This window comes from Epinephelus fuscoguttatus, linkage group LG16, assembly GCF_011397635.1.
Source record: "Epinephelus fuscoguttatus linkage group LG16, E.fuscoguttatus.final_Chr_v1".
Lineage (NCBI taxonomy): Eukaryota > Metazoa > Chordata > Actinopteri > Perciformes > Serranidae > Epinephelus > Epinephelus fuscoguttatus.
In genome coordinates this window covers 37,788,795-37,808,157 of record NC_064767.1, presented here as the reverse complement: position 1 = coordinate 37,808,157, position 19,363 = coordinate 37,788,795, and the positions used below count along the sequence as shown (strand labels likewise).

The 19,363-nt window shown below is 41.9% G+C and overlaps 1 protein-coding gene across 5 annotated transcripts in view; it reads right to left on the bottom strand.

The window, feature by feature from the left end:
- Window positions 1-8,086: 8,086 nt before the first annotated feature.
- nt5c2a (5'-nucleotidase, cytosolic IIa) overlaps window positions 8,087-19,363 on the bottom strand; it is a 47,189-nt gene continuing 35,912 nt past the window's right edge. For all 5 annotated transcript variants that reach the window (XM_049601205.1, XM_049601206.1, XM_049601209.1 and 2 more), the window contains 7 exons: window positions 19,245-19,352; window positions 19,007-19,073; window positions 16,964-17,134; window positions 16,050-16,101; window positions 14,797-14,857; window positions 12,121-12,297; window positions 8,087-12,038 (listed from right to left, as the gene is read on the bottom strand). In XM_049601205.1, coding sequence (XP_049457162.1) covers window positions 11,811-12,038; window positions 12,121-12,297; window positions 14,797-14,857; window positions 16,050-16,101; window positions 16,964-17,134; window positions 19,007-19,073; window positions 19,245-19,352 — 864 coding nt within the window. In that variant the 3' untranslated portion in view covers window positions 8,087-11,810. The remainder of the gene's footprint in view (window positions 12,039-12,120; window positions 12,298-14,796; window positions 14,858-16,049; window positions 16,102-16,963; window positions 17,135-19,006; window positions 19,074-19,244; window positions 19,353-19,363) is intronic.

Here is a 19,363-nt window from a genome sequence, read left to right as displayed (position 1 = left end):
GTCCGTTATTAAAGCTTGACTGAACCACTACATCATAATCCACAATAAATTCGCAAAATGACCGTGAGAGAGCTTGAATTTAACGGCGTATTATTCAGTGACAGCTGTATGAGACAGGTAGCAAAGGTAAAGAAAAAAATGTGTTTACACATAAGCACACACCTATATGTGCGCGCACCCTTACATTGAGAAAAAGAAACAAATTATATATCTTACCAGAGACTCTGACCTCGTGTCATATAGGTCTAAGGATGACACTTTTAAGATTGTTAAATGATCTGCAATATTGCTAGTCGTCCATCCGTAAATAATATCTCCATTCCCCTTGACAGCTCGAAGATCAGAGTACAGTCCTCAGTCCAGAAAATAAAAAACTGCTCACGTTAACAGCCCGAAAATCAGCATTAGTCAAGAAAATAAAATCTCTGCTCACGTTAACAGCCCGATAATCGAAAATAAAGTCTCTGCCCATGTTGGCAGGTGCTCCCTGCTCCATCCAGTACTTTTATTTACGCCCGTATCCATGAGATTAATTTTATTCCTTAAAACACACACTTTCTCTGTCCATATCCAAAATGACCGCTCACGTTCAGTTCAAACTTTTCAACGTTTTTTTTTTCTTTTTTTTCGGCATCATCCTTGTTGTAAAGTGGCTATTGCATGTTATTACAGTTCAAGGCCTGTAGAGGGAGCACTTGTATTTTGCATCTGATGATTATGCAGGGTGTATTTAGCAGAGTAACACATGATGGTACCGACAGGTAGTGCCGTGTTATGATGTTACCTGAGAAGTCCTGCAAATAAAGTCAGCTCAACTGAAGAGATGTCTCCTTCCTTTAGTGGATATCCGACGATATCACATATGGCGACGAGGATGAAAGCCTAGGAGCAACAAAGGTCAAAGTTGAACACAAAGGCATGACTAAGATGTTAGCAGTAGTGGTTGTCAAAGGTTCAGGGACAAGTCTACTGGGACGAGGTTGGCTTAAAGCTCTCAAAGAGGACTGGCAACCTGTACATAAGATAGGACAGAGAAGACCCTATACAGGAAGTGCTGTCAAGGCATGAAACAGTGTTCAAAGCAGAGCTAGGGAGATTGAAAGGCTTCAAGGCAAAAATACATGTAGCTAGCGATGCCGCACCCTGTTTCTATAAGCCAAGGTCAGTGCCTTTTGCAATGAAAAAGAAAGTAGAGCAAGAGTTAGAGAGGCTCTTACAAGAGAAAATCATAGAACCAGTGAAGTTCTCAGAATGGGCTGCGCCCATTGTATCAGTCTTGAAACCAGACACCAGAGCAAGAATTTGTGGGGACTATAAACTCACAGTAAACAAAGTGTCCCCTATTGAGCAGTACCCCATTCCAAAAATGGAGGACATGATAGCCTGTCTAACTGGAGGAGAGAAATATACCAAGTTAGATATGAGCCATGCATATCAACAGATTGTACTGGATGAGGAATCACGGAAATATGTCACAGTGAACACACATAAGGGACTGTTCACATATACAAGGTTACCTTTTGGTGTGAGCTCCAGTCCAGCCATTTTTCAGCGTACCATGGAGGGGGTGCTGCAGGGATTAGCAAATGTTGCAGTGTATCTGGATGACATCATTCTGACAGGAAAGGATGATAAAGATCACTTGCAAACACTGGATCAAATACTGCAGCGACTGGAGGATGCAGGACTTCGCTTAAAAAGGAGCAAGTTTGAGTTTATGGAGAAAGAAGTGACATTCTTGGGACATTGAGTGGATAAGACAGGGTTACGTCCACTGCCAGCAAAGGTGAAAGCAGTTCAGGAGGCCCCCACTCCCACATCAGTGATGGAGCTAAAAGCTTATTTGGGACTGTTGAACTTCTACAATAAGTTCCTGCCAAACCTGTCAACATTACTGGCACCTATGCATAAGTTGTTGAGGAAGGATGAACTGTGGTCTTGGGGACCCGAGCAAGAAGAAGCTTTCAAGCAGTCAAAGGAGCTCTTGCAATCAAGCAGTGTGTTAGTGCACTATGATGAAAAAAAAGAACTGATACTGTGCTGTGACGCTTCTCCATATGGAGTTGGAGCCGTGCTGGCTCACCGCATGTCAGATGGAGCAGAGAAACCTATAGGGTTTGCATCACGCACGCTCTCAGCCGCAGAGAAGAATTACTCCCAGCTAGATAAAGAGGGACTAGCTGTCATCTTTGGGGTACAGTATTTTCACAAGTATCTTTATGGAAGGAAATTTGTGATTTACATAGATCATAAGCCACTACTAGGTTTATTCCATGAGATGAAAGCAGTGCCACAGATGGCATCCCAGAGGATAATGAGATGGGCTGTACTGTTAAGAGCATATGAGTATGTTATCATGTACAGAGCAGGTAAAAACAATGGTAACGCTGACGCTCTTAGCCGTCTCCCACTTCCAGAGACACCAAGTGTTTCGGCACCAGAGGAACACGTGCTAATGTTGGATCAGGAGCATCCACCACTGATGACTTCAGAGCAGCTTAAAAAAATGGACAACTAAGGATCCTATACTCTCACGAGTACATGAGTATGTGCTGAGAGGATGGCCAAAGAATCAGGACAGAGACTTTGTGCATTATCGACAAAGACAACAAGAGCTGAGTGTACAGGACGGCTGTGTGCTGTGGGGAGCCCGCATTGTGATACCAGAGAAGGGACGAGCTCCCATGATGGAACAGTTACATCAGTCACACCCGGGAATGAGCCGCATGAAAGGACTGGCACGAAGTTATATGTGGTGGCCACATATGGACAATGACATAGAGAATAAGGTAAAGTCATGCACCACATGCCAAGAACACAGAAAGGCACCTGCCTGTGCACCACTCCACCCCTGGGAGTGGCCAGAGAAGCCGTGGAGGAGGCTCCACATAGATTATGCAGGTCCCTTTATGGATAAAATGTTCTTAGTCATTGTGGATGCACACTCAAAGTGGTTAGATGTATATCCAGTAACATCAGCTACATCAGCAAACACAATAAACTGTCTGAGAAACAGTTTCAGCACACATGGTATTCCAGAGATGATCGTGTCTGACAATGCCCAGTGTTTTGTCAGCGAACAAACCAAAGATTTCATGACACAAAATGGAATCACACATGTCACATCAGCACCGTACCACCCTTCATCCAACGGCTTGGCGGAAAGGGCCGTACAGACTTTTAAATAGCTCATGAAAAAGAGCAGCGGTGACACAGTGGAGACAAGGTTAAACAGGGCTCTGTTTAGCTATCGCATCACTCCACAGTCAACTACTGGACTTTCACCTGCCAAGATGATGATGGGTCGGAAGTTGAGGTGTACACTGGATCTCATACACCCCGATTTGAAAAAAAAGGTGGAGTCAAAACAAGCAAGCCAAAAAGCTCACCATGACCAACATGCAAAAGAGCGCAACTTTGCAGCAGGAGACTCGATCTATACCAGAAACTATGGATGTGGACCTAAATGGGTACCAGGACTGATACAGGAGATCACAGGACCAGTTTCTTACACAGTGCTGCTGGGAAATGGTAAAGTTGTCAGGAGACACGTGGATCAACTGTTCAGCAGACCGGAGCAAGATCTGCCAGTGCTGATACCAGATTCAATACCTGAGGAATATGTGGTACCTCCAACAGTGACCAACCTAGGGCCACAGGACACAAGTACTACACAAGCGGATGATAAAGTTCTCCCTACTGGGAATCAGAATAAGCAGAACAGTACACCTGGTGGTTCGCCCACTAAGGAGTTGATCAGATCTCAAAGAAACAGGAGACCACCAGCCCATATGAAAGACTTTGTTGTGAAGTAAAAATTATGTTTACTATGCAGAGAAAATACAGTGTTTTCTTTAAGCAAGTAGGGTAGCTCTACAGTGAAAACTGACCCTTATCCTCATTTCCTTTATCATATTTTGGGCTGAGACTGTAAAGTTAATGGTTTTCGGATTTATATATGTATATATATATATTTTTTTTTTGGTATATGAAAAAGAAAAAGAAAAAAATGTCAACAGAGGATGCTTGTGGTTATGTTTTGGTCATACGGTCAATTGGCATGGTTATGTTGTGTTGGATTGCCTGTAAACAGTGAAGTTTGAACTTAAGAGGGGAGGGATGTTGTAAAGTGGCTATTGCATGTTATTACAGTTCAAGTCCTGTAGAGGGAGCACTTGTATTTTGCATTTGATGATTATGCAGGGTGTATATAGCAGAGTAACACAAGATGGTACCGACAGGTTGTGCCGTGTTATGATGTTACCTGAGAAGTCCTGCAAATAAAGTCAGCTCAACTGAAGAGATGTCTCCTTCCTTTAGTGGATATCCGACGATATCACAATCCTAGTAGCGCTGTTCCATAATGTATTGTCATGTATCGATTTCGGTGGTGCAGTCGTATCCGCCGCTAGCCCCCCTTGCCCCTCATCTTCGAGGCAGTTGAGAAAGGCTTTGGCATCGGCCGCACACGAAAACACGTGAGGCTGGTTGTCCAGTGTGAAAGTCATTGTTGCTGGGTATTGCAAGGCATATTCCACATTACGCTTTCGGAGAATTCGTCTCACCTCCTCGTATTTTTTGCGTTTCTTTTGTATCTCCTGTGCATAGTCTTGGAAGAAAAAAATCCTCGTACCGTTCCAGGTGACTTGCTTCTTCTTTCTCGCCGCTGTTAACACGGCGGCCTTGGCCTTGTCCCACAGGAACCGGACAATGATGTGTCTTGGCCTGGAGTTGTGATCCTGTCAACTTCATACCAGTCAACATTAATATCCAGTGCCTCCGATAGCAGTGTTTTCATAAAGCCATCCCAGTCACGACCTTCCATTCCTTCTTTCACACCCGCGATACGGATATTTTGGCGCAGAGAAAAGCCTTCCAACACTGTTATTTTCTCCGTCAGTATGCGGTTTTGTCTTGATAAGTCATTCACCACCGGGGCCCTTTTTTCCTCTTCGTCCTCCAGTTTAGATATTCTGGATTCTGCCTCGGTAATTCTGCAGCCCAGACTTTTCACTGTCTCATTCACAGCCTCAATTCCTCTTTTTACCCCCGAGATGTCCGCAGCTAGGCTCTCGAGGATAGTCTTGATTCCCTGCAGTTCAGTCATCACGGTTGTGGAGTCTTGTGCAGCCGAGTGTGAAGCGATCAGGATGAGAATCAGCACCTCCAAATCTGAGGCCATGGTGCTCTGCTGGAAAGCAGTGGTTTGCCCTCTCTGGCTTGGGGAGAGTTACTGCCTCAAGTGAAGGAGTTCAAGTATCTCTGGGTCTTGCTCACGAGATGGATTGGCGGTTTGGTGCGGCTTCTGCAGTGATGCAGGCGCTGCGCGGGTCCGTCATGGTTTCAATTTACTGGTCCATTTGCATCCCAACCCTCACAATCCTCACATGAGCTCTGGGTAGTGACCGAAAGAATGAGATCGCGGATACAAGCAGCGGAAATGAGTTTCCTCCATGGGGTGGCTGGGCTCAGCCTTAGAGATAGGATGAGGAGCTCAGACATCCGGGGAGAGCTCAGAGTAGAGCCGCTGCTCCTTCGCATCAAAAGGGGTCAGTTGAGGTGGTTTGGGCATCTGATCAGGATGCCTCCTGCTGGAGGTGTTCAGGGCACGTCCCACTGGTAAGAGGCCTCGGGGCAGACCCAGAACACGCTGGAGGGATTATATATCTCATCTGGCCTGGGAACGCCTTGGGGTCCCCCAGGGGAAGCTGGAAAGTGTTGCTGAAGAGAGGGATGTCTGGGGTGCTTTGCTTGGCCTGCTGCCCCCGCGACCCGGCCCGGATAAGCGGATGAAAATGGATGGATGGATGGATGGATGGATGGTTTTGCATCTCTTTTTAGTTGTTATTTATCTTTCTGTGTATTTCTTTTTGTGTCTCTTTGTGGTTGTTTTACCCATTTTTGTAGTTATTTTGTGTCTCTTTGCCGTTCCTTTGCATGTGTTTGTGGTCTTTTTGTGGGTTTTTTTTTAGGTTGTTTTGTGTCTCTTTTAGTCATGGGTGCAGATCTGATGACAAGTTTGGGGGGGACACAATCAGTTGTGATTTTTTTTTTTAATTGCACACGTGCAAATCGTGCCCACAGAGCGCTTGAGATTGCCAGCATATTTTACGATTTCATAGAGGCTCATCACCATCACAAAGTCATTCAAAAAGCACTACAAAGAGAATCATATGCTTACCTTAACTGTTTATTTCTCTTAAACAGCCAGTAGTACATGGAACCAGCCATCACCCTCCTTTTCACTGCTTCGTTGTTAGTTAATGCTACTTCTAGTTTCAGGGTCTCAGGCATGTTATGTCTACTCACGTTCTCATCTCTCGCCTCTCACGGATTCCCATTTCTCCTCATCATCTTCCCTTTCTCCCAGTATATAGGACTACTGTATACATTTGTTCAATTTCAATCATTTAAGCTATTTAGAATTGGGGGGGACAATTTGTGTTTTTCAGAATTTGGGGGGGACATGTCCCCCCCGGGATCTGCATCCATGCTTTTAGTTGTTTTGCCAATTTTTGTCACTATTTTGTATCTCTGTAGTTCCCTCTAATCTTTCTGGTTGTTTTGTGTCTCTATGGTTTTTTTTGTCCATTTTTGTAGTTATTTTGTGTGTCTTTGCCATTCCTTTGCATGCCTTTGTGGTCTTTTTGTATCTATTTTGGTTGTTTTGTGCCTCCTTATGTTTGTTTTGTCAGGTTTTTTTTTTATTTTGTCTCTCTTTGCAGTTCCTTTGCAACTCTTTGTGGTCATTTTGAGTCTCTTCCTGGTCGATACGTGTTAATATTAGTGACATTTAGTAAGTGAAAGCTAGGGGGCCCACAACACTTTGGGCCCCTGAGTCTGTGCCCAGTTGGCGTGTTCAGTAATCCATATCAAATTGTTCGGAGCTTTTTAAATATTACAGACATTTGGAAGCATGAGGGTCAAAATTCTTCTTGAGTTTGGGAACAGCAGTTGAGAAAAATCAGCATAACTGGACTTCACATCCAGGCTGACTTCAGCTGGGAATCTGTTGGATGACACACTCTCTCCTTTGGAACGTGTGCATTTATCTGTGGTTATACTGTATCTGTGGATCCTTGTGCCTGGGTCTCTCTTGATATCTAAATGAAGGATTAGCTGTCTAACCACTCCAAAAACACTTTAAATCTTCTCTCCAGATTTAAACTTAAGTTAACCTCGGACCTGTATCACTGATGTCTCTTTGCCTTAACCCCCCCACCCTATGTCTCAGACACAGAGCCAACCCCGTCAGGAGGGGGTAAACTCCTGCATGCTTCCCAGCCATTTTCAGCTCCATTGCTAAACCTTGAGTCTAAACTGCTGTTATGTTCTTTCCCCACAACAGCACATCGTCTTATCAGAGCTGCGAGGTCTGCCAGGATACAAGTCCATGGACAGTGGCTCACCTCATATCTCTGCCTCTCACAAATCTTTTCACCTCAGTACTTTTGGACTGAACATTTTGTTTTGTGCTGAAGGGCCAGGCTCATGGCTATTTCCCACACAGATAGCTCAAGGATTTTCATCAGAGCAAACTGTGAAGCAGCTTTTTGCTGTTTTGATGATGATAGTGGAAAGAGAGCCAGAATCCCCCATAGTTCAGTTGGGTTGAGATTGGTGACCTTGAAGAACATAGCATACGATTCACATCATTTTCAAACTCATCAAACGCGCTCCTTCTTTGTATTAAAGCATCTGCATTATATCTGTTTTTACACTCATTCAGGTTTTGCCTTTGTCACTCAGAGCTGTTTTCCACTGAGGAAACAGTCCCACAGTGACCCTCTGTGGATGACCCAGAGACTTCAGTCCAAAGTGCTGAACACTAAATGATCAGAAACACAACAGTGTTACACAGTGGCATGCAAAAGTTTTGGCACTCCCAGTTAAAATTTAATTTACAGTGAATAGTTAGGTGCAAATTTAAAAGCTTTATAAAAACTCTGACTCTTAAACTTTGTTCCAACAATCAGCAGCCATGTTAGTCAGTGGCAGCTTTGGGTCGCAGAAATCATGTCAGGAGAATTTCATTCCTCACAGATGTAAATGGTAGACAATAACAGCAAAATAAAGACAAACAACATCAGATCAGAAAATTTATTACAAACATCAGTCTGTAATCAAACCATCTCAGCTGCAGCATCACTGCAACATTCTTCAAAGGCAATATTTCAAAATTTAACTAAAGAAAAATGCAACTTCAATGCATGCATTAACCATTGCTGGTAAACAAACAAACAAAAACATTCATTTGGTTCACTTTACACTTGAGTGTGTGCAATTATCAAAGTCCACGTTAGCCTTCAAAGCTGACAGCAAATGGACATGCTCAACTCTTCTGAAATGACTTGAATATGACAGAGTGAAAAACTTAAATCAGTGGTGCTGTTTCCACTCTGAAACCTTTGTGTTTCAATATTGCTCCCATACTCAAATAACAAGAGAAATATCCGAAGGTGCAACAGGCCTGAATAAGGTAAAACAATCAGCTGTCTTCAGGTATTTAAACAAGTCAAAAATCTGACTCTTCAATCCAAGTGAGATGAGGCAACTTAAAGAAATGTAACAACACACAAACAGCAGAATCACACATTCAGTGAAAAAAGGCTGGATTAGCCCGCTGTGAGTCAGAGAGCTCACCTCAGCATCAATACTGCATGCTCACTCCAGCAGATCAGAAAACAGGTCCTCCTGTTAAATCACAAGTCCTTTTGAAATCGAGACAGTAACATAAAAACATGACAATACTCAAAGAAAAACAACCTTATCAGCACTTCAGCACACTAAAATTAACTATTGCACCCTGATCATGTTGACAGTATGTGTGATGCATATGGAGACAGGCCCACTTTGGCACTCAGTGACAGCACAGTAACAGCATGTTCCCCTCTCTGTGGAAGACCATCACTGCCAGGACAGATACATACACCAAGCTTTCCAAATAACAAAAATAAAATCAAATTATGGTATATGGGATGATAAGATTATGTCAGTGCGATTCAATTTCTGAAATGTAAAGTACTATGTCAGATTTTTTATTTGAATTTTCTCATAATTACAATTGACTATTACCCTGGAAATCCAAATGCCCCGTCCCTTGCAAATTCGAATTTGCACTGCATGGGAACCTGGCCCCAACGAACAAGAGCACATTGAATCGCAAATCGGACCAATCAGATCAGTCTATCTGATGGAGGCAGGCTCTGGAACAGCACTGCACCATAGGAGTCGAAAAGTAAACAGCCAAGATGGCAGCTGCTGAAGGACCGCGTCCATTCGATTTAGCTTAGCAAAATATATCAGTTAGCCCCACTGGTCGGCAAACAAATTGGGCTTAGTGCAATGAATATGTCACCTTGTATTTTGCTCTGATTGGCCATCATGCTATCCAATTGCGTGTGGCGGCATTTGTATTGCCTCAGTTAGTGCCGCCCCTTGGGTAGGAAGGGTGTATCAGTGAGGGCCAGACTCAAAATCTTTCTAGATTTGAATCTGGATTTCCAGGCTAATTGACTATCTCATAAGTTTGGACTTAAAAATGTAACCGTTCATTAAAAATTCAAATTACCGCTTCGCTTGTATGCCTTCGCAAACCAGTCCAGTTGCACTCAAAGTTAACATCCACGTCTGTTAAAACATTGATGCCCCCAACAGCACAGAAGATCTATACAATCAGCACAGTTTCATTATGGTGTTTAGTAATGCCCAGAAAAGTGTTCTTGCATTATGATGACACAGTGAAGCTGACATTTGAGCTTTTGATATAAAATGTCAACACTTCATTTTATCCTCTGAGATATTTGTGTGAAATACTGCTATAATTAGTGTATGAACTGAGTTATAACCAAAAACCTGATGACTCCAAATTGTGACGTGCTTATTATCTCATAATTCTAAATTTTGTCAAGTCAATCTGATTGGGTTAAAATATTGACTTCTTGTATACTTCAGGGTCTCATAATGTTGACTTTGAGTATGAAATTGTTGGAATTTTAACCTAAATATGTTCATGTCATCTGGAAGAAATGGGCTTCCATAGCCTTCATCTGTCATAACTTTTACCTGTCTTCAGATTAAAACAATCCAGCATTCACATTCAAAATATACTTTAACCATTTCTCTCATTCACACTCACTGTATCAACTCAATGCAGGATGAATAAGGCCGTAACCGTGTAGGTGCAGAGTGTATTATCTACATTACACGTCATAAACACAGACTATAGAACAGTAAGGACTTAAAGGTGAGAGGTCATTTACATTCTGTGGAATTCCTATCGTACAACACAGTGAGGGGAATAACAGGGAAAATAAGAAGGTGAGGTTTCTCTGATTCAGTGTCAATAGCTGTGATGTACAATTTCTTTTTGACTTCACCTCACCATAGCAGGCATTACAAACTCTGCTTGACAGAAAACACTCTAATGGTGTAGAACAGTTAGATACTTTTAGCAGCTGTGTTTAAAACACAAACTACAGTTTAATTTTCTTCAAGTAAAAATCCTCCCCCAGGTGTGCTTTTAATCCCTTCATTTCCTATATTTTCTTTAAAAAAAAAACCTAAACAAATTAAAAATAAAACAAGGGGATGAAAGGTTGTTGCTTGTCAACACAGAGGCAGGTCAATAACACAGGATGATCCAAACAGCGGATCTGTTGAGGCTACTGCAGGTGAAAATCATGTTTTTCACACCAGCTGATATTTATCGTGGATGTTAAAAATATTTATTTCTCCTTCTAGCTGCGCTGAAATACCTCACCAACACATCTCTACATTTGGCCAGTATTCTTTGGAAGTGGAAAAAAATTACACCTCAAAAACAATATGGTCCCAAATATGCAAAGTCTGTGACTGACATGGCTGTCACAACAGTGTTACTGAGGTTTATGGTGGATAGAAGTCTAGCCAGGATTCATGGCAAAGGGATGACAGCAAAAGCTGATCGCTGCTGAACAGCACAAAGTGATCTAATCTCTACTTGTCATACTTCGCCACTTGGGCCAAAGCCTCACAGCAGCAGCTAATGTCCGACACAGAGCTGTTAAACACACATCGACAACGAAATGGCTCGACTTTGTTGTTAAACCTGTTAGGAACTGTTGGGTAACATTAGCCCTGTCACTGTGTGTGACTTCATTCCAGGCACAGAGCTCCAGTCCTGCAGCAGTAGTCTAATCATAAATGCAGAGCAAATCAACACGCTGCACGCAGCTCTATAATATAATAAAATGTTTCCTGTTTTAAATAGTCAAATTTGTGGTTAAGTTACTGTGACTGGACAAAATTGCAAGGTCGCACAGAATTCCTGGGGATTGGCTGAATTTGCGTTAATTGTTACGATTGCAACATTCTAGAGGGATTGGTGGATAGCTCCTTAAAGACAGGTTAAGGTTAACCTCAGTGTTTTGCATGTATTAAAGTGAGAGCTATGATGCAGGAGTAAGCCGCATGGCAGTGAGCTGGATGCATCCTGGACTCCTAATAACCTGGATAAAAGCAGAAAATTCGTCCTTACACAAACCTGGCAGAGCCACGAGGATCTAACAACACACTTCAACTTAACCACCCTACTGCTTTAATCTTATAATAACAGTTACATCTAAACTAATCTAAACTAACTTTCAGGTGCAGCTACCAGGGAAGTAGCAAGCCCGCTGGAACTTGAAGTAGTCCATATCACAAACCGTCAATTCAGTGTACCTGTTCTTCACCAACCAGGCTCAAAGATCAACTTAAACATGAAAACAGGATGTACTAGATGTGACAGCGAGCTTCATCTGCAGACTCCTCTGCTCTTCTCCCTTTGTCTACTCCTCTTCCTCCTCATCATCATCCTCGTCATGGCAGTGGGTGATCTCCTGTGGAGCCTGAGGGAAGAAGTGGGGGGGCTGGATCTCGCTGATGGATCGAGTCAGCTGGTGTCGTTTGCACTCCATCTCCTTGAGGTCAACATCGTGGCGGTTTCGTGTGGCCAGCGGTGACTCTGTGTCGATGATATTAACGTGGGTGTGCTCCACTGTTGACTCATGAGGCATCTGGGAGGGAGAATTTGAAATGTGATGCTACAAATCACAAGTACTTAAAGTACAGGAGACAAGAACTCTGAGTGAACCTCACCAGCACATGAGCAGCTCTGAACAGATAGCTGAAGGGGTAGTAAAGCAGGTTGATGAAGGAAGCGGCGTACAGGTCAGCGTAGCGCATCACTTGAGAGGCAAACAGCGTCTGACGGGATCCGCTGCGAAACAGACTCCCCATCATGCCATAGCACATGTCCATGTCATGGGTCACTTTCTGGAGTGGAAGCAGAGACATGTCTGATATGTTTCTGCAATCCTGAGGATTTTGCCAGCCATGATTTGTCTTTTTGGCAGCAGACAATATTCCTAAGCAGGACAAATCTTTTACTGGGAGTGGAACCTCTTAGGTCATATGCTCATACCATAGCCCTTAAAGGGCCACTGTGTAAAATGGGTTGAAAACAGTGACATCAGTGGTCAAATTCTAGATTGCAGGGCTCACTCGCTCACCCCTCCCGTCAGGTAAATGACGGTGTCCTCGTAGGGACAAAAAGCCTTGCGCACGAGTTTTTCAGGAGTAGGTCTATCTAGCGACGAGGTGAATGTTTATTTAGAAATCTAAACCATGTTACGATATTATAATGAATCACTCACGAGCAGGAGACCAGAGTAGCGTTTGGGAAAAAGACCCGTTTATTTGAGCACTCCAAAAACTCCGGTAACACTCCAGGGCGTAAAAGACTCCGTCCCAAACTCTGACTCTTCTAGCGTAACAGACACACTTCATACACACATACTCGTTTACCATACTGAGTGGGGACCCCCCTCCCCTCTCTGCTCCGCCAATCTCCAGCCCGCACACTGACTGACAGCGTATCCTGTAAACAGAGCTCAGCTGTTTATTTAGCCTAGCAATATCTCCGGACTATAGTAGCTGCAATGGACGACTTTGAATGCGATTTTGAAGAGTTTCTTGTAGCGGACACAGACCCAGAGCCATACCTGTTTGAGCCGGAGCATACAGATGAGGAACTCCATGTGTTTGATGCTGAGCGGGCGAGAAGAGAGGCTGAATGCACAGAATGGGATTCGGTGCTACTGCTACCATCGCTGGGGAGATATATCATCAGGAGGAAAAGCGCCGCAGAGAGTGCATCACAAGGAGTGAAGCTGCGTCTTCTTTTCCTCGCAGATGATGGTTCGGGTTCATTCTCTCCTGTTGCGTGGTAAGTGTGGTCCATTCGCAAACTTTATAACTAAAAAAACCTTTCACTACTCTCTATCGACGAACTACTAACACTCTCTGCCGTTTCCTCCTCCTTCTTCCTTCCTTCCGCTGTCTTTGTTGGTTCATTTATACACACGAAACATGTTCTTTGGCTGGCTGGATTGTCCACTCGGTCTGCTGTACATACATGGCGGCGCAAGATGGCGACCTCTCTAAAGCAAGGCCCATATATACATATATATATACATACATACATGTATATATATATATATATATATATATACGTAGATATACATATATATATATACATATATATACATATATATATATATATATATATATATATATACACATACATATATATATATATATATATATATATATATATATATACACATATACATATACACACACATATATATATATATATATATATATATATATATAAAAAGCATAATTATAAGGCTACGAAAACCAAACAAATTTTATTTTCTGGCGATTATACACTTATAAACATATTCTATGAATATGAATATTCTACCCATTAATATAAACATATTAATGGGTAGAATATTCAGATTCAGATTCAGATTGACAATAAACCATGCCAAATATTACACACTGGCCCTTTAATGGGGTAAATAATACTGTAGTGAATTTTATTGTGGCAACTCAATTCAACACTGCTGGAATTAGGCTGAGTATATTTACTTGTCTCTGCTTGACTGTGCTGTCTGCTGTGGTTGGTTAACTATGTGCTCTTCTTATGCTGTCAAGTGACTATCGTCTATCTTAGTCCCCTGCTCAAGCTTTCTCTGGTTTATTGAATTTAACTTTAATCTTTGATTTGACCGCAGCATAACCCTAATAACCCGCTAATCTCGTTTGGTGGTACAGCCCTCTGGAACACCTGGAGGTTGAAAAATAGAAATTTCAGCTGGGAAATTCAACTTTGACTGAAACCAGGAAACATAAATAAAAACAGTGCAGGCAGTGCGGTTGACCTGGGGCCCATGAGGTGGGGGGACCCATAGAGAGAGTGGGCCCTCCAAGAATGTGTGGGGTGAAGAGAGGACCCTTTATGTGTGATTGCCACCTTGAAAATATGTCTGTGTTCAAAGAACTGTCATTAATTAAAAACAGTTCCATTTGCTATATATGCCCTCGAAAAAGGCAAATCCATCTCATTCATGTTTATTTCTTCTTTTGTTGTAAAATAATCAGTAGAATCTATAACACATTTATATGCTTATTCTATAACTATATATCAACTATTCTATAATTATAAGTCAACAATTCTCGAATTAATTATTTCTTAATCTCTTTTTTTGTTGTTACATACAAATATGCAATGATAACTGTGGGGTAATGTATATTGTGATGATGGTCATCCTACAAGATGTCCAAAGTCATAGTGCAAATATTGTCACTATCAGCAACATAAGCTTTTAAATGATTATTTTTCAACATTTCATACTGGTTGACTTCTGGTGGACTCTACTTTAGCGGAGCTCTGTTTAAGTCAAAGACAGGAAGGTGCTATACCTTAATGCGTCTCTGCAGTGAGCTGATGTCAGGCCTCTCATTGCTGCTGCTGTCCAGATGCCTGAGGATAATACACAAGTGTGAGTGTAAGTAAGTGTAAGGGAAGGTTAAATGACATGCTGCCAATTTTTACCCTTTCCGTGAACAGAAATCATATAGCCCAGGTCAGTTTCATACACTGAAGTGAAAACTGACACTCATTTACTTAGTATGCAACATTCAGAGCATATCTATGATACAGAGTCTGAGTCACTGTGTGCACAGGCGATCCTACCACACCGCTGACTTATTAACTTAAACTTGCAACGCACAGACTATTTAAACAGAGAGAAATACAATTGTTTTGATTTTCATGGTGTGCACCTGAGTGAGTGTTCACTTAAACCTTTATGTCAGGTACTAATTTCTGTAATTTCTTGTTTCCCCACCAGAATCTCTAAAATGTGCAGTAAGATTTTTTAAAGAAAACATCTCAAGACACAAAAAAAATTGATTAAGGCCGCGATCACACAGAAAGCGTTTCAGCAGCTGAAGGCAGCTTTTTGTAATGTTTTTCATGGGAATTAAGCTTTTTTTCTCACTATTTGTGTTGCTACGTGCCTCGCATTTCTGCACACTAGGCGCATGGAGTTTTTGCCAGAGCGCTCTGAATTACTTCTGTTGAAAAAACTTAATCTCAGAGCGGAAAAGCATGTCCTTTCTTTCTCATTGTCCCATCAGATGATTTGAGAGGCGGGCCTCCTGTGGTGGTCACGACAACAAGTTTACGACTTATAAACAATCGAGGAGAAATTGGTGGTGCTCAGTTGCCGAGCAGGACAAATGGACATATGCTGGGCCCGATTATAGACAGCAGGTTGTCAAACTGCCCCTGATTGATCCTGATTCATCCTAACTATGCCTGGAAATGGCTGTCATGGAGGAGCAGCTCTTGGACCAGCTGGTGGTACTCCCTGTGGTCCACCCTCTTTTTCAGGGTCTCATGTACCCACACAGATCTCTGTTTCCCTGTGCCCAACAAACCCTAAACCAGAGCTAGAGCAAGTACCCTCTGCCTGTCCACTTCAGTAATTCAGTAATTATACTAAACAGTAGATTGATTACACAGGAAGGTTGGGGTAAGGGGGACATGGGTTGGTTGCCTGGCAGCAGTAAAAAAGCACAGCAAACATTTTTGGTTTTTACTAGTGGCATTCAATTAAGATGAAAAAAAGGCAGTGCGGTTTTGCAGATGATCTGGGCCTTATACTCACTTGTAAAGCTCTGCGAGGAAGCAGTCCAGAGACTGAAGTTCCTCAAATATGGCTGAAAAACAACAACTTACATTAGTGCATTTAGAATGATTTTAATCTTTAATAACCAGACCTTCTCAGAATGAGACAGCATTTTTAACAGACTTGTAACCCTTTGAACTCGCAACAGAAATGGTCTGCTAGTGCCTACATTTGTATTTTTGCTTATTGTGATGTCATTTCTTGGAGTATCTTCAAATGATTCATGTTCCTACAATCTGCACAACCTAAGCTAAAAGGTTATGTAAATCATGTAAACCATAAAAAATGATTAAGTATTAAAATGGTGTCATTTACAAAAAAACCCAAAAACAAAACAAAACACAAAAATCTGACATCTCTTTCATCAGATTATACAAAAATAAAAACTCTGCTCCAAGGTACATGGTAATGTAAGGTCATGACGTAATGACGGAGAGGACTGAAGCCTTAGCTCTCTGCTGCAAAAACAATGAATGCTCTTTCTATTCTGGTTTTTATTTTAGATCAGTTTTAACAGGAGCATGCAAACAATGATCTACTGCAGCTGTTAGAGGAATGTCTGTTTTTAAAGTCTCAACTTTCATTTGTGGGCCTTGCACTGATCTGAGCTTCAGTGAATTATTCATGGTCAGATTGTTCCATTTGGTTATACCTTGCGAAATACAGACCACTGAAAATCAGCAGAAAACAGTCACATTTTCTGCCATGAATGGTAGTGTATTGGAGTGCTGTTAATGTTACAATTAAAAGTTTAATAACTCAATTTCTAATGAAGCCTGATCATAACAGCTCTTTTACATTTTGTTACTGCTAAATAACAGTGTTTAATTTAAAGCAGTAATTAGAAAGCTATATGTGCATGTGTGCATGGGTGTGTTTGTGTCCAGTCTCACAGCTCTTATCAGTCCAAACATGCAGCTCCTGGGCCAGCTCAGGTATCACCAGGAAAGTCCGCCAGCCCTGGCGCTTCTTGGATTTGAGGATGTCACCAAAAATGTGGTCTCCAATGTAGATGATGTCCTTTCCTTTAGCGCCCAATAAGTCACACACAATGTCTGAAGAACCTGAAGTACAAATATGGCATTTTTAAGTTTTACCCACACTATAAAAAACCCCTTGAAGCAATAACCAATAAAGCTGCAATTCTAGCTGAGATTCAAGTGTTACATTACAGGTCTGTGGTACTAATGCTGCCCACACTTCAGTTTAACAACTCATTGTGTGAGTCAGCACATCAAGGGCTTCATGTGTGAGGCTGTCAATGCTTCCCAGCATTGAAAGCCTCACACACACTCTCCCACTCACTCCTCTTGGGTTTAGTACTGATGCCAGAGGACAGCGTGCCAAAAAGTACATTTTTGTGCACCTCCACTTCAGTGAGTAGCGTCTCATTCTTTTGTTTTAGTTTTCTGATCGTGCAGAAAGGGGAATCTCAGGTGCAGGGCCAATTTAAATATGATTTGCCTATTTAAATGGGGGAGTGGACAGGGAGGGGTCAGGTACTTCAACATGTGCGCTCAATTCCACGTTGATTGGGATGTACAAAGGAAATGTGCTTATATTCATGCGTACGCACAGATTCATACATGTGGATGTTTTAGTGTGTACAACGTTTTCTGGATTTAAGCGTATGCCATGTTTCAGTAGGAAATCCACGCAAGTCTTTGTACATGAGGCCCCAGGTCTTCTATTCCTGTACTGCACCAGGAAGTGATTCATGGAGTGTTTACTTTTGGTTTCTTTAGGCTCAGTCCCGAATCTATTACTATAATTTTAAGGACCCAAGTCAGCACTCTGGACCATCTAAAATAAACAGATACAACATCTATATGTGACTACTTTTGTATTTCTTAGCTGATCAAAAGTGCAAAAGTAATATAGGTTAGATGTATACAAACCTTTATCAGCATCAGAAAATTCAGTTAGTTTAATCTGTGTACAACTGTTAGGACTGGGCTTAAAGCCATGTACTGTAATGAATGGGTTAAAGGTATAAATTATAATCTGCTACTTTAAAGTGAGAAATGATCAGATTTACAAGCATTAAGCAAATATCACCTCCAGACAATTTTTGATCGGTGTTTGTGTGAATATATTAATTTTTGAAGCAAATCAATCCAGAAAAAAACTAGAATTACAACCTCACGGTTGTATTCCTCCACAAACCAGTCAAACTGCTGTTATAGTTTACATCCATGTCTAGCCATGACAGCTGAAAATGCTTCAAATATGTATGTTGTATCAAAGAAGCTACAAATTCTAAAACATGGATGCTTCATACGCATGTTCCCCCTGGCAGCACAGAGGATCTATACAATCAGCACAGTTTCAAGGTGGACACCGAAGATTAGAATCACCCATTCAGTATCTGACCAAATGTATCCCCTTCTGTTCCTGTGTTCCTGAGATATAATGTTAAGTACTGGCAAGAAAAGAGTTTCACGCAAAACATTAGGATGTCACATTGACGTTGACCTTTCACCTTTTGATATAAATTGTAATCATTTTATCCTAATAGATATTTGTGTAAAATTTTGTAACCAGCAAATGAATTCTCGAGTTATGGTCAAATATGTGTTATTTGAGGTCACAGTGACCCTTGAACCCCAAAGTGGACCAAGTGGACATTTGTGCCAAATTTGAGGAAATTCCTTCAAGGCCTTCTGCAAATATTGCGTTCATGAGAATGAAATGGCCACAAGGTCACAATGGGCCTAACCTTTGACCACAAAAATTGAATCAGTTCATTGTTGAGTCCAAGTGGACATTTGTCCCAAATCTGAAGAAATTTGGTGTTCATGAGATCAGGAGAACGGGACAGATGAACAGATGTACAGATGTATGGACAACCCAAAAACATGATGCCTTCAGCCACGACTATTGCTTGCCCAGAGGCATAAAAATGACCAGCTGTTTTAAGAAAGCTCATTATTTACCTCCAGAGTAAACAATACCATGCTGAAGAGGTCCCGTGTATGTGCCAATCTTCAGCCGACCTGTAGTCTGAAAGAAACCAAGCGTGAGTCACACACTCGTATACAGTATGTATTTATCTTCTTCATACAGGAAAAATGTGGCCCAACAGCTTGGCCCAATTGTAATTTACAAATGATATTTTAGTAATGGTGTTAGAATGGTGTTTGGTCAGTGAAGGCTTCTACAGTGCACACTCACAGTGTCGACTTGCCGCAGCACTGTTCCTTCTCCAAAGAACACAGGCTTGCGGGCATCCACCAGGATCAGGTCAAAGTAGGACTTCCAAGGCCGGTGGGGTGTACCCGGCTACAATAAAC